The following is a 17,971-nucleotide window of genomic DNA, read 5'->3' on the forward strand; positions in this document are numbered from 1 at the left end:
CCAGGAAATAAATAACCAGTGGACAATTTTATGATATCATACATGCGATACGAAGCGCAATATTTTATATTTTGAAATTATTTAACATCCCGGTTTACATATTTATAAATAAATTTTCCAAGAATTTTTCCAAACTAAAAGTACTAGATTAAATGAAAACAATCCGTTCTCAGAATAAAGGTGCACAAACATACAAAAGCGCTTTTAATGGTTACGAATTTTTGTATAATCGTTTTAATTTTTTAAATACTCTTTCCATTGTGCTCTTTTATTAAAGAATAATAGCAATTAATTTGTTTAGTACCTTTGTATTTTATATTTTAAGTCTAAAGCTAAAAATATATTATATTATAAATATCTAAAAAGTCGCATACATACAGACATATAAGTAACTAAACTTTATTTTACATGCAACCGACAACATTAAGGAACATTTAATATTTTATTATATTTACACACATAGACCAAAAGGTTTTTCTATACACATAAATCTCATCAACATTAAAGTAATTTAAATTGTTTTATACCTTCTTCATGAACACGAATTTAACAATTAGCCTTGTCGTGTTTCTTCTCGCAAAATATTACCTGAACAGGGAAAAAGCAATGTAATGTGATTATAATATATACGCTAATTTGTAGCATCCTTTAATATGGATTTATTGTTTAATAGGCATCCCAGAGACACGAAGTAATCCTTATTGTTAGATTTAAAGATTTTTTTACGAGAGAGTACAGGTCGTATTCGTATTTGTATACTACTGAATGAAGCACTTTTTAAGTTGCTTAGGGGTGGTGTCTACAATCCGTTAATGCTTGACAACTTTTATCTGTGGCTACTAAGTGCCCTAAAGAGACGTGATCACGTCCCTTATTCTAACCTAATGTGGCCAGAACAACAGCGCTTGAAAACGCTCTCCTTGCACGAGCTATCCGACTCCTCAGCCAAAAACAATTTTTAAATCATATCACTTATCATTTTGTGTGAATCTTGAATAATATATCTGTAAAGGAGTATTTATATGTATATGCATGTATTTTAGCATATAAAATTAAACTTGTTTATACAAAGGCCATCAAGATGCATTGGGGAAACTATTTTTGCTCATGATGATCAGATTTTAAATAAAAAAAAAATTACTTACCGTCCTAGAGTGCAACTGAGTTAATTATGGAACGGAAGATTTATAAACACAATTAAATATTATCAAGTTTTTTTTTCTTTTACTACATATTATATTATCCAAACTATTTTTTTTATATTTAAATTTATCTGGTTATTATTTTTTTTATATTTTTATAAGGAAATTATAAAAAAAATATTTTATTTACCCAACCAACTATTAAACCTAATTTATAAAATATGTTTTCCACTACATTTATGCTTCAAGCTACATATTAAATGAAAATACTTTTAATTTCTTAATAGTTGCTATTTATATATTATAAAATGAGAATTCTATATTCTAAAGTATAAAGATCTTCTGGTTTTTAAATAATATTGAACTAATCAAAAAAAACAATGGTTATCCTAAATGTCATATGATATTCATAAAAAGCTTTACTATAATGACAGAAATTTCCATAAAAAAATGTAAATGCAATATACCAATTTAAATTGTATTTTTTTGTGTATAAAATATATTTGTCCTAAAGGTAAATACAACCAATGTAAAATATAATGAATCTATATTTACCAAATAAGATTCGATTCAAACACTTATTATGTATAAAGCAATATGACATTGGAAAAGTCCTTCTAGCTATTTAAACAATCTTTCAAAGGGTTTTTCAATCTTTCAAAGGCCATCTTATTTCAGTAAGACACAGCAAATATATGTGTTGACTATTCATATCCTTAGATATTATTTTGAATAGTCTTGTTAAAATGTATATGGTTCCATTTCCTTTGTAAGGTTTGTTTGTATATTTCTTTTTTTATATAATTATTGTAGTAATATAGGGTTCTCAATTATTTGTAGTTTTTTTTAAATAAATTAATCATAGTATTCGAATATTCGAATACATAATTTTCTAAATTTTTAAGATTATTTTATTTAACCAATAAGTGCAAAAAATATTTTAATAAATTATTTAATTTAAAACAATTTTTACTTATTAATATTTTTTTTTAATTAAGCATTAAATATAATACTTTCATAATTCTTTTTAAATTTTGTAAAATATGCATAACACAATGCTGTACGAATTACTGATTAGTGGGGACATCAAAAGTAACATGTTTATCTATTACAGTATTGTTTTAAATCAGGGACTTATGAAATTCGATTTAGAATACGTCAACCTATATTTTTGTATCAAGGGACTTTGACCGTACAGCGACGTCGACAAAAACCGCGTTACTGGTCCATTAAAGCATGTTGACAGTGATGATATATAAATTTGTAAAACATAACGACAATACCAGGGTTATATATAGTGCTGATTATTTAACTTTCTTTGTTCCTATGTGTATATAAAAAAACATATTGAGCAAATATAAAATAAAAGGTATGCCATGACTGTCTATAAATTCTCATTTAGACTGGCAACACCGAATTACCCGAAATCTCTCCCGACCGCATCCGGCAATCCATAAGGCAATCTGATTGTCAAGCCGTCAATCGGCCATCTTGAACCGTTGACATATCGCCCGCCTTCGGCCATTTTCACTTCCATCAATCTCGATTTTCCCCACTCCTCGGACTTTCACAGTCTGAGCGATGGTAACCTCACAAATAGTTTCGATATTATATCGCCACGTTACCTGTTGTGGTATTTCGGCGACTTCACGTAGGCGTATTTGTTCGATCCGTCATTTTCCACCCCTGGATTTCCCCCACCACCGCCATCGTTGCCCAGATAGCGCCGCAATAATTTATGGTTATTAAACCGCAACACCGAATTCCATTTATAACCGGTAGTCGTGGGAAAGGCGCTGTGTCAACGGAGGAGTCGAAAAATTTCAACCCTTTCCATTTTCTTAGCCCCCTCGAAAACGAGGAGACAGTGCTGACTGGCCAACTTGCAAAGTTTCTAAGTCTATTTTTGGAGTAGCAACCCTGCGAAAGCGAAAGAATATGAATTTTGACTTTTGTGAACTTTGAAATACGCACTGCCGGTGCTTGATTTACACGTTCCGTTTCAATATATTGCTTTTGAAGTTTGCTTCTTGTGACTTTGGTATTTGCATAACATTTTATTAGGTGTATAGATGAGATAGATAAAGATGACGAGTCAGATATACATAAATAGATCTGGTAAGTCACATTCTCCAATTGTCTTCTCTAAAGGTCTTGTTAAATTCTTGGATTTTGGACTTGAAATTTTACTTAAATTTACACTTTATTTATTGTTTTTTCTTTTGCTTAAATTGTAAAAGATTTTATATTTTTTTTCTTAAATTTTAATAATATAGTTTTATTGATTATTTATATTTTTTTATCAAATTGATTTATATTTTTTTATCAAACATGAAAATGAGTAGTATATTTAATTTGTATGTTTGTAAAATTATTCATATTATTAAAATAAACGTAATAAAAAAATTCTGCAATCAGGTGGTGAAATTTGAAAGTCAAGTTTTGGAATTTAGAGGGTCTTCGCTGGAGTATCGAGTCGTATTATTGTCGATTGGGATGTCTGTGAAACGCTGGAATTTTTCTTGATCCACTTTTGCAACCAAGTGTCATATATTTTTTAATACTGGTTGGAGACAATCTGTCGAATAGCAGATGAGGATGTTTGTGAGCCAATTTCATATTTCACAATGGTCCGTGAAATATTTTTAATTAATAATGCAACTGTTTGGTCACCTGATTTATTTTCCATTGTTGTGGTCTCACTTTCGGGTTTCGAGACTTGTTTTAGTTTGTTCCAAATGTTTTTTAAAATGTTCTCTTAATTATAACAAATTGTGCAGATGATTTTTGAATCACTACTATTTTTAATCGTATTTTTAAATCACCCCCAAAATGTTTTATTGTTACACTACAGCTTCTTCTCACTTTTTTAATATGTAAATAAATACTTCTCAGATCAAATTTATACGTTTAAACTATTTTATGATTAAACTGTTTTACTAATACTTTTCATGGTAGTTTACTACCTGTGTTTATTCTCATCGTGACCTAGAAGAGTTTTAATTAAAAATTTAAAACTTTTTTTTAGGTTTCTCTGATAACATCGCCCTAGTTTACTATTTATATGCACTTAATCTAGATTCATAAAATTAAGTTTGTCATAGTCAATATCTTGTACTTATTCTTTTTAATATAAAGTGTTTTTATATGACATTTTTTTGTGAAATTAATCTAGCGTTAATCAATGTCTAAGTCGATAAATTTAATGATTCTATTTGGAACATATTTACTAGATAATAAGCAAAAAATATATTTTTATATTTCCCAAATCTTCAATATTCCTAGTAATTTTTGCTGCAATCAGCTATAAAAATCGAAAGTACAGTTACTTTGTAAAACATAGAAGAAGTTAGTACAAATATAGAAATAATTATTTATCAGTGATAATAGTTATGTATATATTCCTTATCTTTCAGTCTCTATGTGATTTAATTAATTTATGGAACACAACTCATAATAACAGTCGCTGTTAAAGTTTTTGGCTCGCATTGTATAATATACCTTTTCTCGTTCAATTACCAGCGCTGATAATTGCGAAAAGTTCCCCGTCGGGGGCGAAATGTGTCAGTAATTTAATTAAGGAAATCCCTAAGACCTAAGGCCCGTTTCGCGTACATGGTCCAAAATACATTACGCCCTTAAGTGCCAAGGGCAAGTTCGAATGTTTTATCTCTCGCGGGAAAATCATAATGCTGCGTGGGCGGATACATTATTTTCTTCTTTCCACTTCTCCGTGCGTTAATTCGCCAAGAGAGTATTCGTAATTAAAGCCGGGTATTTTGGAAAGCAATATTTTGAAGAATAAGCATTCCTTTCCATGTATTTCATTATGAAACTTTGCGAACGGTCGTGAGTTTTAAAAGGTATTGTATAGGCCAACGAGAATTACTTCATTCGTTTTCTTTTGTGTTTGAAAATTCGACGAACCAAACTATTTTCAAAGTAATTCTAACCCGACGCTATTCATGCATCTAAGATTTAAATTGAGACTTGGAAGGGTGTATTTTTAACCCCATTGGAAATTTGATTTATTTATATAGATTTATTAAAATAGCAGAAAAACTTATCGACATGATTTGTATTGATAATTGCAACGCAAGATAAACTTGAGTTGAATACATAAATCGATAAATTTAAAAATTTATTCTTATTTAATTGTATTAAGCATAAATACGTTAAATAATAGTTCAATAAATATTATATAATATAATATTAGATAATATTACCTCACTGAAAAATCTGGTTTTTAGATAAAATAAACTTATTTCAAAATTCTTCCACAGAAATAAAAATTAAACCAATAAATTAATTATTGAATGCGGACAAGAAGAAGTAGTTAATACTAACATAAGTCTGAAATTATTGCGGTAGAAGATAGTACCTTTCATGTTTATTAAATGCATCCGTTTTAAAATCAATTATTGTCAGTAATTGATAGCAAAAGTACGTAATATATTACATCTTTAATATCCCACAAAACATACATTATAACCTTTTTCTACCGCGATTCTTGTTTAGGATTAGAAAAGGGTTGACAAGTGTCGTTTACGTGTAACTTTATTATACACAACCCATTTCTAATCACCTGTTACAATGCGATTCAAGAATGCTTTCCGATTCTGTCTGGTGAGCAACGCTTAACATATTTGTGATAAATTATACGACACCCAAATCCTCAGTTTAAGCACAATTCCAAGTTCATGAAGATGTCTTATAACATTTATCTATTAATTTTCTGTGGTTACATTTTTTTTTTAGATTAATAATATATTTTTTAATTTTAAATCTGACCATCGTTACTTGATAGTTTATCTCAATGCGTCAATAATAATTATCTGCATCATTTTTTATGCAAGAATGAGGGACGTGATCGCGACTCTCTACAGTACTTTAAAGCTCGCAGCAGAAAGTCACTAAATATTGGCATTTTATTGACCGTGAACCTAAAATATACAATGTCGTATACGATTTTTGTTCTTACAAATTAATATTTTTTTAATAAGGGTTCTGTTTGAGATGTTACAAACTGATTTCAAAATTTTAACGTTAAAATAATAATGAATTTAAATATTTCTGAGGTGCCATGCATTTATGATCATAAGAAAAAAATAAATTAATTTAAAGCTTGTGGTTTAAATATATGTATATTTTATTTATTATTATATACTAAAATACTTTAATTACATAGTATAGTACTTAAGACTTTTATTTGTGAATATATTGTATATAAAGGTGTATTAATATTAACCCTTTAAAATTTGAGAATATTAAAAAACAAAAATAAAAATGCGTTGCATGTTTATTTTGTCATACTAAAAACTATCAATATTAATTTTGCACAATCGAATACGATACAATGTTGTTAGCATTTTAAGATTTATTCTGAATAAAGTTATATTATATATTAGAGAAGAACAGCTTTTAGTTGTCTCCTAATATTTACACGCCACATATTATCTTATTTTCTAAGGGAACAGATTTAACGCTAATGTTCCAAGCCTTCCAATTTTTTTGTATTTGGTTAGAGCAGCGTTTTGATAAGAATCCGCAATCAAAACAGTTCCCTCATTTTTTTTAATTAATCTTCTAATTGATGACTCATTTGGAACATAATTTTGACCGAAATGTATCATTAAAACTTTCTTCATTTTTGTAATGTGTTTTAATAATAATAACAAGTTGATTTTTTGTGTATCATTCCATACTTACTAATCGAAATTTAAAAAGGCACTTTTATTAAGACACCTTAATTAAAAAATTAACAATAAGAAAAATATATTTATAAGTTCTATTTTCCAAAAAAGTTTTAGTAAAATCTTTTAAAAAGTACGACAGTAACATGTTCTCAAAAAAAAACACTTTTAATCATCTTATTATCTTTTCTAAAATATGTTTTAACAAAGTCACAGTTTTTGGTATAGCAGCAGATCTAAAATATTAAATTATATATCTATAATGAATTAAAGTATCTTATATATAATTGTTCTATGCTGTCGCTTCCGAACGCGCATATCTTAAAATGGAACATTTAATTCTCTACTTTGAAAATCGTATCGCTTTGTATGAACGGTGTATAATAATACACGTAAACAAAGGAAATATGTTTAATTATAATAATAAATAATAAAAATAAAAATTTAATTTGCTTCATTGCTTTCCGAGGCATTCTGTTGTTTCGGCCAATGAAAAATAAGCATTCAAATATAAAACAAGATGGACGAGTACCATGACAACAGTTTTAAATAATTATTATATAATAACAAAATTTTGCTATGCGACGATAATTTTTATTAATTCATTTGACTGAAAATAAAAAATCGGATTGCAAATTAACTATGTGTGTTATAACCATGAATAATAAATATATACATTATGTGTTAAGGATTAGAAGAATACATTGATTAAACCAGATAAACGATCATTAAACAATCTTCGTAATGAAATCTTCAAATTTTGAATTCCCGGCGACGGGCTCCGAGGTTGAAAAGTGAGTTTTTCCTTTTATAAATAATCGGATTGTATATTAAGTAGGTTTGTTATAACTATAAAAATTAAATATATACATAATGTGTTTAGGATAAGAAGAATTCATTGATTAAATTAGATAAACAATCATAAAACAATCTTGCTAATGAAATCTTCAAATTTTGAATTCCCGTCGCCGGGCTCTGAGGCCGAAAAGTGAGTTTTTCTTTTATATTACATAAACATTATCATTGCTTTCAATTGAATGCACATTAACGTGAAATTTTAAAAATTGCAAATAAACCAGGTATGTTTTCAACGCAAACGTGTAATATATTCTTAGTATGTATGAGGATTGAACGTTAATGTCGATAAAATCGGCGCTGTCGTAGTGGGAACGCTATATAAATCAGCCAACGGACAGCTTATAAATGTGTAGTTTCTTGGATGTTATGTAATAAACGACATTTTACAATGATTATAAATATGTGATTGCAAACCTGGAATAATCGATAGCCAAAATATCTAAGAGTAGGTTATTTTTAATTTCGATGTGGCAAAATATGTATACGTCATGGATTTTATTCAATTTTTGTTCTGTGCCATTATTCCTTTTTCGGAATAGCCAAATTTAAGATATTCAGTTACAGAAAACTCATGTAGTATGTTCTTTATAAAAAGATAATACTTGCTGACAGTGACTTTACATGAGAAGATTCACTCTTTGTTTATATATACCAATTCTACGTTGTAGCCATATAGGTCATCAAATTGATCCATCATTGCTTCTGAAAAATAATAAAAAACTATTACTACTAATATAATCCATAAATTAAATTTAAACGACAACGGAAGAACAAAGTTGACCGAAATTACTGTAGAGGATTAAACAAGTAGATTGGTATCTCTTCATCTTCTAAAAAATGTCGCAATATGTCATATATTAATTGTTTGGCATACGTAAATGGTATTAGATCTGTCATTGCTTCTTAAAATAAACTGTAAACGATACTATATAGTGGGTAAAATGTAACTTTTTGTTTACACTAATACGAAATTTTTCATTATTACTAGCATTGTAATATATTTAACTTTGGTACGTATACCTTTAATTTCCCAATCACCGCTGTTTGTCTTTTAATATGAGACCCTAGAAAGTCAATGGTAATTTTGATAGAATAACCATGATATATTATTCATATAACCAAACACTTACTGGCACACTCATAATTTACAGTTTTAATTATATTGTTTATAATTCTAATACTTCATCACTTTGAATCATCTTCAATTGACACTGTAAGAAAAACGCCGTAATTTAACATATTTCACTGTTTATTTATTTGCACAGAAATGGGCGTAGCGAACGCTTTTCAGATGATAGAAAAACTTTCACATGTAAGCAAATTTGAAAGGGAAATCCCCGGTTTTGGGCGCGCTTGAGAACGAACTACGAAAATTGATTTTAACGATTTAAATTGTAAAACACTTATCAAAATATGTATAAAAATCATAAAATTAAAAAAAAATATTTCTTAGAATATATTTAGTTTATACGGGATAAAAAATATAATATTTATATAATGTGCATTTGTATTAGATTCTTTATACAGAAAAAATATGTACTTAAATTTTGGCAAAAGTTATAGTTTTTGAAATTTTTTTTAATTTTGCTTGAAAAAACATTTTCAACAAAAAGGGCAAAAGTTTCAAAATAAGTACTATTCATTACCAACCAACTATTAAACATATAGTGTTGCAAAAATCCCTCTCACTGACGCCTTTTAAAGGAAACTACACAAAATTGTATAACACTAATTTAAATTTTTTTTAATTTATAAAGTTTCAGAATAAAATTTCAAGATTTATTCAAAATATTTTTTTCAACCTCAAAATTATTTTTTATTCTAATATGGATTATAAATATTTTTAATTTGTAATAGATTTTAAATATGTTTAGCTTATTATTAATTTAAAATAAAGTGAAAACTTTCTGCACTTATTTATTATTAAAATATATAATGCTGCGCAGAGAAACATTTACTTTAAAAAATATATAAATCAAAATATTTTTTAATAAAAATAGACAAAGGTCTCAAAATTATTAATATTTTTAAAGCGCACTTTTGGTCTAAAGTAACGGACTAAATGCTTAATATTTTCAGTTTATTGTTGCTTTCTAATTATTAAATTTAATTAAAAACTGGCTTTTATATTTACACATAAAACAACTTTTTTTAATTATAAAGTATCTTATGGTGTAACTAAAAAACGATTTATGATAAAATTGTGTTATATGCAGCGTTAAAATGGGCCCTCAAACACCTAAAATACGTTAAAACACAATCAATGACTTATAATCGCTCACATTGAACTAACTATAGGTGATCGATTGTGTTGTAGCGTCAGTAAGGTGTAACAAAATATTTTTTAATATCAGTAATATTTTTGAGCGGATTTGTAACCGATGCTATTTATTATTAATATTTATTTAAACTGTAAAACTAATTTTTTATGATACAAAATGCTACGTTTTAATATTATTTTTTATGTTGATAACATGTTGGTATTTTTTGTTTTATTAATATTTAGTTAAGTTACAAACCTATTTTAAAAATCAAAACTTACTACTAAGTTAGTAGTGAGACACCAGTCTAAAATAAATGCATAGATTAACTCAATTTTATTTTTATTTCTCATCACGATATTTAACCGTGAGATTAATAAAATCTAGAAAAGCATACATTGTGATAATCGATCACAATTTTAATTATTTGTTAACCACTTCTTTCAATATTTGCAATAAAGTCACGATAGAAATTTAAAAACACTACTATAGTTCATATGTGATTCTAACGCAAGTCTTTCGGGTTTAAATAACCGATTTACAGTTGTAGTAAAAATATAAATCTTACTGAAAATATTAGCCAGTTTATATTAGATTTTAAATGGTAAATATCCTTTTTGCATGAAGTCTACGAATTATTTTATAGTCACGTATTCAATCATATGCAGCAATAAAATTGATAAATATGTGGCGTGTCTCAATTTATTAATTTTTCCACTATACTTTAGTCGGTATTATTATTCAAATCTGTAAAAATTTACTTCCACCCCTAAAGCCCCACTCTTTTGCATAAAGCCCTAAATAATAAGAAAATATGATCCCGCTCTCTCTCGGAGATTTATGCCGAGGCCCGCAATATATCACCGTGTCTCGTGAAGCAAGGAAATTGGAGTGGCTAGATTATTGGAATTTTATGGGGTAGAGACTCGTGGGTAGCTGAAGCATTTCATATTGAAACTGTTGGTATTTTTCAGATTCAGAACGGGCTCTAGCCGCAGGCCAGTGTTCGGGAGGGTGGTGCACAAGGCGCCCCTGTCGGCCGCCATCGGGTTCAACCCCCACGGAGCCAGGGGGTACGACCAGGTAACGAGAGCCCCTTTGGTCGACCCCAAAGACGTGTGTACGATTGCATCCAATCGATTGTTTATAGGTTGTCAAACTGTATGGGGCATTACAGGGTGAAGGTGCGTCGCGGCGGCCGAGTGTTCTTCGCTTGCCAGGTGGTGGAGTACCGGCGCAGACTGGAAGGTGAATATGACATTTTTTTCAATATTAATATTTATTATTATTTAATTTTAATAACAAAATTAGTCACTGAAATAATGCACAGTGAGACTAAGCGATCCATATCACTATAGAAATACAACCGTTAAAACATGAAAACATTATAACTGATACCAATCAGGAAAAGCATTGGAAGCTAGCCAGCGCTTTTTATATTCTTACATGCAAATTTATTCACACTTGCAAACGCAAAAAATATATTGATAAATCAATAAAAGATAATCTGTCAATTAATAATATTTTTATTTAATAAACTCTAGAGTTATGTTAAAACTCTTCTGTGTTAGATAGTTAAAAAAAACTTTATATAGCACTCCAAATATTTACCGTCCTATTAGCTCAATGGTGTCAAACACGCGGCCCGCGAGCCGCATGCGGCTCTCTTCTCAAAGCTAGAAATTGATTTTACTGAAATTATTTTTTAAATTAATTACTAATTTAAATAAATTGAAACAGTATATAACATATTTTCAAAACATCGCAACAAATCATTAAAGTATATTGTAATCTTGTATATAATTTTTGGTCATTGGTATGTAAGTGTATTAAATATTATTTACATTTTTCCTACCTGAAACTTCAGTTAAATAATCTGGCTTATCTTCAAATTATACCTTAAATAGTAAGGATTCTTATTGCTTCAAAAATTTTTTAACGCCTGAAGAAAATATTTATTAGTTTATGATAATTAAAATTATTTTTTTTGGTATACAATTCTTCCAATTTTTATTTGTGGATAAGACGGTTTTTAAATAGTTTTATTTATAATCTCAATATTAAAAAGAAAATACAATCAGTATTGAATTTTTTTATAGTATTAAAAATACATTTTTTTGTTGTTGTGTTGACTTAAAAGACATGGGCTTAAATCCCATATGGGCCGCAATGATTTTAAATTTTTATTGTATCTGAAAAATCCAAATTACTGAATATTATATATCATCCCCCAGCCAGCTTCTCTACCAGCGCTTAGAGAATAACGATCTCGCCCATCATATTCTGTCACAATATGAAATAAAATCTAATAAAATTCTCACTGGCTTCCACCTGCGTCTTACTGGCTGCGAAGTCACGCCCCAAAGGGTTAGAATCCCGAAAAGCTCATAAAGAATATCTTAAAATAATTTAAACATATTCTAAGTATATTTTAAAAACATCCATAAAAACGTAATTATTAAATATATCGGTATGAATATTACAAACTTGCAAACTTAAAAGTCTTGCTACGAGCTTACTTGTAATCATTGCTGACCCCAAGAGTTTTCCCCCATTTGCAAACTGGGAACTTGTGTGTTTGTATAGAGCTCTACGTACGGGATAATACAAAATACAGACGTATATATTTATACCAATAAATACTATTACACACATATTGTCAACAATTTGAGAATTTAACTAGTTTCAAAATCATGGAGTAATTTAAGCGAAAGCTTACTATATCAATATAGCTATCAACGGTTTTTCAACCGCTGCTTTATGTCATGTTTTTCTAAATCTTTTCACTTGGACAAATTATTGAGCTTCATCTTACCAATAGCTAAGTTATTCAAAAGCAGTTAATGAAGTGATTCTATCCCTTAGCGTAATCGTTGTCTTCGAACCGTTTTATTTTGTTCATGACTTAGGCAATTTAAGTCTTTGAACTTGTTACTAACGTCTTAGCGCAATATTAAAAAAAATATAAGTAAAGATCTAATCTAATATCATATATTTTAATCATGTATATTCAATAGATAAAAAAATTCGAATACGAATATTTCTATTTATAATATATACATATATTGTAAAAAATACCACAATCAAATAATGGTAATGCAGAAATTGGAGATCTACGATGTAATACATTTAAATTCTATGACAAAATATCACAAATCCTTTTACCTTTTGTATGGAGGTACGCTTTGTATGGAGGTAGCAGTAAAAGCATTTCGATATTTAGAAATTCGCATATGGTTTTAGCAGCTTTATGATAGCTGTGGGCGAAATATAAAGATAAAACTATTGAATAGACTGATAAATATTATGCGATTAAAATACACCGTATTTTTGCTTCAAAATATTGCTTTAAACCGTAAATCAATTTCCAATTATATTGTCAAAATAAATCGCGCAAAAATTAATTAAAAACGGCTTAATACACCGAGAGATATTGCCAATATAAAATTGACAGACAAATACTCATCGAATGAAATGCCTAACGAGGATTATGTACACATATGCGTAGCAATTAATATACGTTTATTTTGTACGTAATTAATGTTATGTTCGGAGAAAATTAATTATACAATATAATAACCTAACCGACGCGATCAGTTAAATGCGTGACGTAACAATTAATCGCAACTATGCGACACGTTTGTGAAATTAAGACATAATAATATATATATCTTATCAGATATTCGTCGAAGAATTTCGATCTTTGGCGAAGAAATTATGTCGCAATTAGGAAATACCTCAAATGTCAGAGCGGAAAAATCGCAGACGAATCGGAAGCTGAAATTATTGAAATTGCGATCTTCCCACGTTCTGACTAAATTAAATTATATTTGTATCGAACTATCAACAAATAGTTTATATATTATAAAGTGATTTTATTATACATTTCTTGTCAATAGAATATGTATTCAATTTAATCTAAATTATCAATTAAATTACTAGTTTTTATTTAATACAAACTTTTAATGAATCACTGTGTATAAAAGTTTGACTGTAAGATACAGACAAGATCAATCGAAAGCAATTAAAATGTTCAATGTCTGTTAAAGCATCTTTGAAACTATTGAAAAAGTTTCAGTATGAAGTGGACGCTCAACACAAGAGACCACGATAGGATTATAGTTAAAATCGGTATGATTATATTGTTATAAATATTTTTATTTATTAAAACTACCATTACTTCTTCTGATATTGGCATAACTTTCGAGCATTCAGAAAATGTAATCATAGATAGAAAAGTTCGAATCACGAAATTGTTCTTTGCAAAAATATTCGCGTGTGATGAATAGCGTTCTGCCCACGGCTTTTAACTAAATTTACATAACAATTTATGAGCTCTACTCATATACATTTTTTTTGTTTTTCAGATGAAGTTGTTGTAGGTTTGTTCAGGCGTAAACACGATGTGTTTAGTAAAACAAATAACACCACACAATGTCCTCCCACACAAACATATATAGTACATTTTTATTTTTGCATATTTACAAAAGCACCGCTTTACATAATCCAAGTAAGATAACATCGTCTAAAATTAAAATTTTACATTTGTGTTACAAGAGAGGGTGGTTTTGCTTCTAATACACGCCCACGAACGATGTACAGTCGCACCTTTATGTGTTCTGATGTATTTAAAAAGTTATGGTTATGTAAATTTTAAACCTATTTAGATATTTATTATGCTTATTATTCATTACTTAAGCTATATATTCCAAATAGAACGATTTCTATATCTTAATATTATTATATTATATATCTATTTTTTGTTTCTTTTAACCAGATAACACATTAAATGTAAATAACAGCGCTAATCTAAGCTAATAGCGTTGTTTAAACATTATTAGGGCGGTTGGAAAAAAAAGTGTCGATTCTGACTGTGCACTTTTTAAGCGTTAATCTTCTTTCTTGGCCTTAACAATCATACTTACAACATAGTAGCTATTAATTGTATACAAAATGCTTAATTCTACATGATAATAAAATGAAATGGTACATGACAAAACTATTTTTCTTTCTAGAGTATCGTACAGAATGTCATTAAAGTACCTATACATTTTTTTTAATTTGATACAAATTATTTATAAATGAAAATGAATCTATAATTAGGTTCTTTTACGTGATATTAAAATTATTAGCGTTAAAAGTCTGATGTTGCACTGATTTTATACTAATTGCTCATTTTTTCGAGCCATGACATCTTTATTTACTATGACTGCGATGTTCTGCGATTTTATTAGATTGTAAAAATAATACTGTTCCTTACAATATTGTCTTTCTCTCTACTACTTACATGCGTATGTAACTGAATCACCCCTAAAAAATTATATTTAAATATAAACTTAAACCAAATACCGTTAAATTATAAATTGTTTTAATCAAGTTTATAAAATAATAGGCATAATTTAAAACTAATCATAGACTTACTGAAGACCTTTCTGCGTCGATCGATCCATTTACTTTTTTAGCATATCCTAAATGTCCCTTTTAAAATTCTCAACACAACCCGTGCCGTGGTACGTTTTTGCGAACCCGTATTACTTTTTTCCGGAAAATCGCCGGAAAAGCGATTTGGCCCCATGGAACGCGGTTGATTTTTCACCAAAAGCGAATGTGTTGTTTTCGAAGCACTTTTCGAAATGAAAATTAGGGAGGATCTGCTTGCCACGGAACCATCTATAACTCCAAAGATCAATACAGTGCTGTCAACCTACGCCCTTTGTCTATATCCGTACGCTGGTTGGCACAATGCGTGGGAAGGCTAACGTTTTTCTCTTCCTCTTTTTTTGTTCGCGAAAATTCCCAAAAGCCAGTTTTTTCCAAAGCGGTCATCAATACACACCCACTTGTAAATTATTGTTCACTTTAATTGTTTTTCAAACTTCGATTTCGAAGCAAGAAAAATTCGACTTCAAAGCTGCGAGCCAATCTTCAAAGTTTACTATTAGAAATTTGAGCGTTTCATCAAAACTTCACAAAAGATCCTCGCTTTGGTTAAAACTTGGATGCGTTATGAGATCGGATCGTTATAAATACATACATAAATGTATTATATATTTTTTTTATTAATTTGCTAATAAAAAAATGATTACCTATTATATTATTTAATTTGATATTTTTAATTTTTTCCTCTAGTTAATTTAATTTTATTTAAAATATAATATTAATTTATTACACAATTTAATATTATTTATTATTTACTATAAAATATGCTTAACAACTAATCATAAAACATACCTTAAATATCTCGTTTCTTAGAATTATCCATTCCTTTGTAAGTTTCATTAAATTCTCGCTACTTTTGCTTCTATTTATTTTTTATAATAATATTACAAAAGTATAATAAATTTGAATTATTTGAAGTAGTAATTCAATTTATATTATTAATACAAAAATATTATCTCTACATAAAAAAGTACTTACTCAAGTGGTTTTTCTATTTTATCAACAAACATTTTTAAGGAATTAATTAGAAATTAATTATATAGGACAGTAAATATTACTTAAGTTTATTTTATTACAAATATGTCACTTAACCGACGGGTCAGATAGTACTTACACGTCATGTTCGCTGATGGTAATCCACAATACGGGTAGAATCAACCTTTTATTATTTATAATGTTTAACGACGGGTTCAGTTGTATTTACATGCAAAAACTAAAGCTTATTGTGTAACCATATTCAGGATGAGTGTTTATAATACATTTTCTTTTAATAACACCTCTCTTATTCACACATATGGAAATCATAAATACAATATAACCTAATTTTGTTTGCATGTCAAAGGAAAAAATTATATAATAAATTTATTTTACTTACATCAGCTTTTTAAGTGGTCGAAAAATGAATTGAAAGATACTATATTTTTTTGCTATTTATAAAATATATTTTTATATAAATTATTAAAAAGTATAAAAAGCAATAATAAAATAATTTTATCAAATTTAATAATACAAGTTAAAACTCTTATGCAATTTTATTATTAATTAAAAATTTATTTTTTGAATATTTATAATATCTAAAATAATATTTTTCTCTAAATTTTACGAAGCACGATATTTTTCACTTTCATATGCCAGGGGTAAAAATTACAACCCTTGAATTAAGTGATATTATAACTAAAATTCTATTAAATCTTACACGTAGATCAGATTTTTGCCTTAATGTCTATTTTTATTGCTTTTCAAAACTTTTTTGACAATATTCCTTAAAACCATGGTCAAATACATTTTATAATTAAATATAAAACACTCTGACACATATAATTTATTTATTTAATTTGCGCTCTTGATTAAAATAATGGTTTTTAAGTAAAAAAATTGTTTTTGAAAGGATGTTTTTAGTGCTATATGTATGTATTTTGTTTTAATTTATTGTGCAATACTGTTTTAAACTTTATAAAACGCAACGACATTATATTATGATTGCACGCCGCACAAAGAGTGATTTTTGAGTCGCCCGTATTACGAGCATTCGAAATGAAGAAGAGATTTTATATCCAAATAATCACAGCAGTCCAAAATTCAAGGATCTTTTAGATAGTATTGCTTTGTCTTAATAAAGGTATTTGCAGTTGGTGTAGCCATAATATTATTGTTGTAAATATGTTTTTATGTATTTAGATTTATTGTGTATTGGCGTAAAGCAGGTTTATGCATTTTTATCCTATGGTTTTAATATTTTTTTTGTAACTAATGAATATATAAATACATGAACATATGGCAACACGTCAGCGAGGCTCTTTTTCTCTGTTAATGCAACTCTAAGGGCTGCAGTCTCTGAGAGCTCCGTATGTGAGTGTTTGTCCAACCGATCAAGGACAAAGCCCAGGCGTTGGGCCTCAAGGCATAAATTCTTCTGGCTGTGGAATCCGTTATTTATCATATAATGTAGAAAAATTGATTCTTTGAACCGAGACTGTTATAAGACTCATTCAAAGATTTGGAATACTCATAGATATTTATATCAACGAGTTAGCTATTATCTGCTTGTAACAAATTTCAAAAATAATGAATCGGAAGA

General features: G+C 28.3%; 1 protein-coding gene across 2 annotated transcripts in view; it reads left to right on the forward strand.

Annotated features, from left to right (window-relative positions):
• LOC148235612 (uncharacterized) overlaps positions 1 to 17,971 on the forward strand; it is a 79,905-nt gene that overhangs the window by 39,023 nt on the left and 22,911 nt on the right. The window contains exons 4-5 of one of the 2 annotated variants that reach the window (XM_088184391.1): positions 10,929 to 11,037; positions 11,105 to 11,202. In XM_088184391.1, the coding sequence (XP_088040517.1) occupies positions 10,929 to 11,037; positions 11,105 to 11,202 (207 nt within the window). The remainder of the gene's footprint in view (positions 1 to 10,928; positions 11,038 to 11,104; positions 11,203 to 17,971) is intronic. The other variant, XM_088184392.1, reaches the window with a different exon arrangement.

Source organism: Plectrocnemia conspersa, unplaced genomic scaffold (genome assembly GCF_051122295.1).
Source record: "Plectrocnemia conspersa isolate PC_06_02 unplaced genomic scaffold, ASM5112229v1 ptg000004l, whole genome shotgun sequence".
Classification (NCBI taxonomy): domain Eukaryota; kingdom Metazoa; phylum Arthropoda; class Insecta; order Trichoptera; family Polycentropodidae; genus Plectrocnemia; species Plectrocnemia conspersa.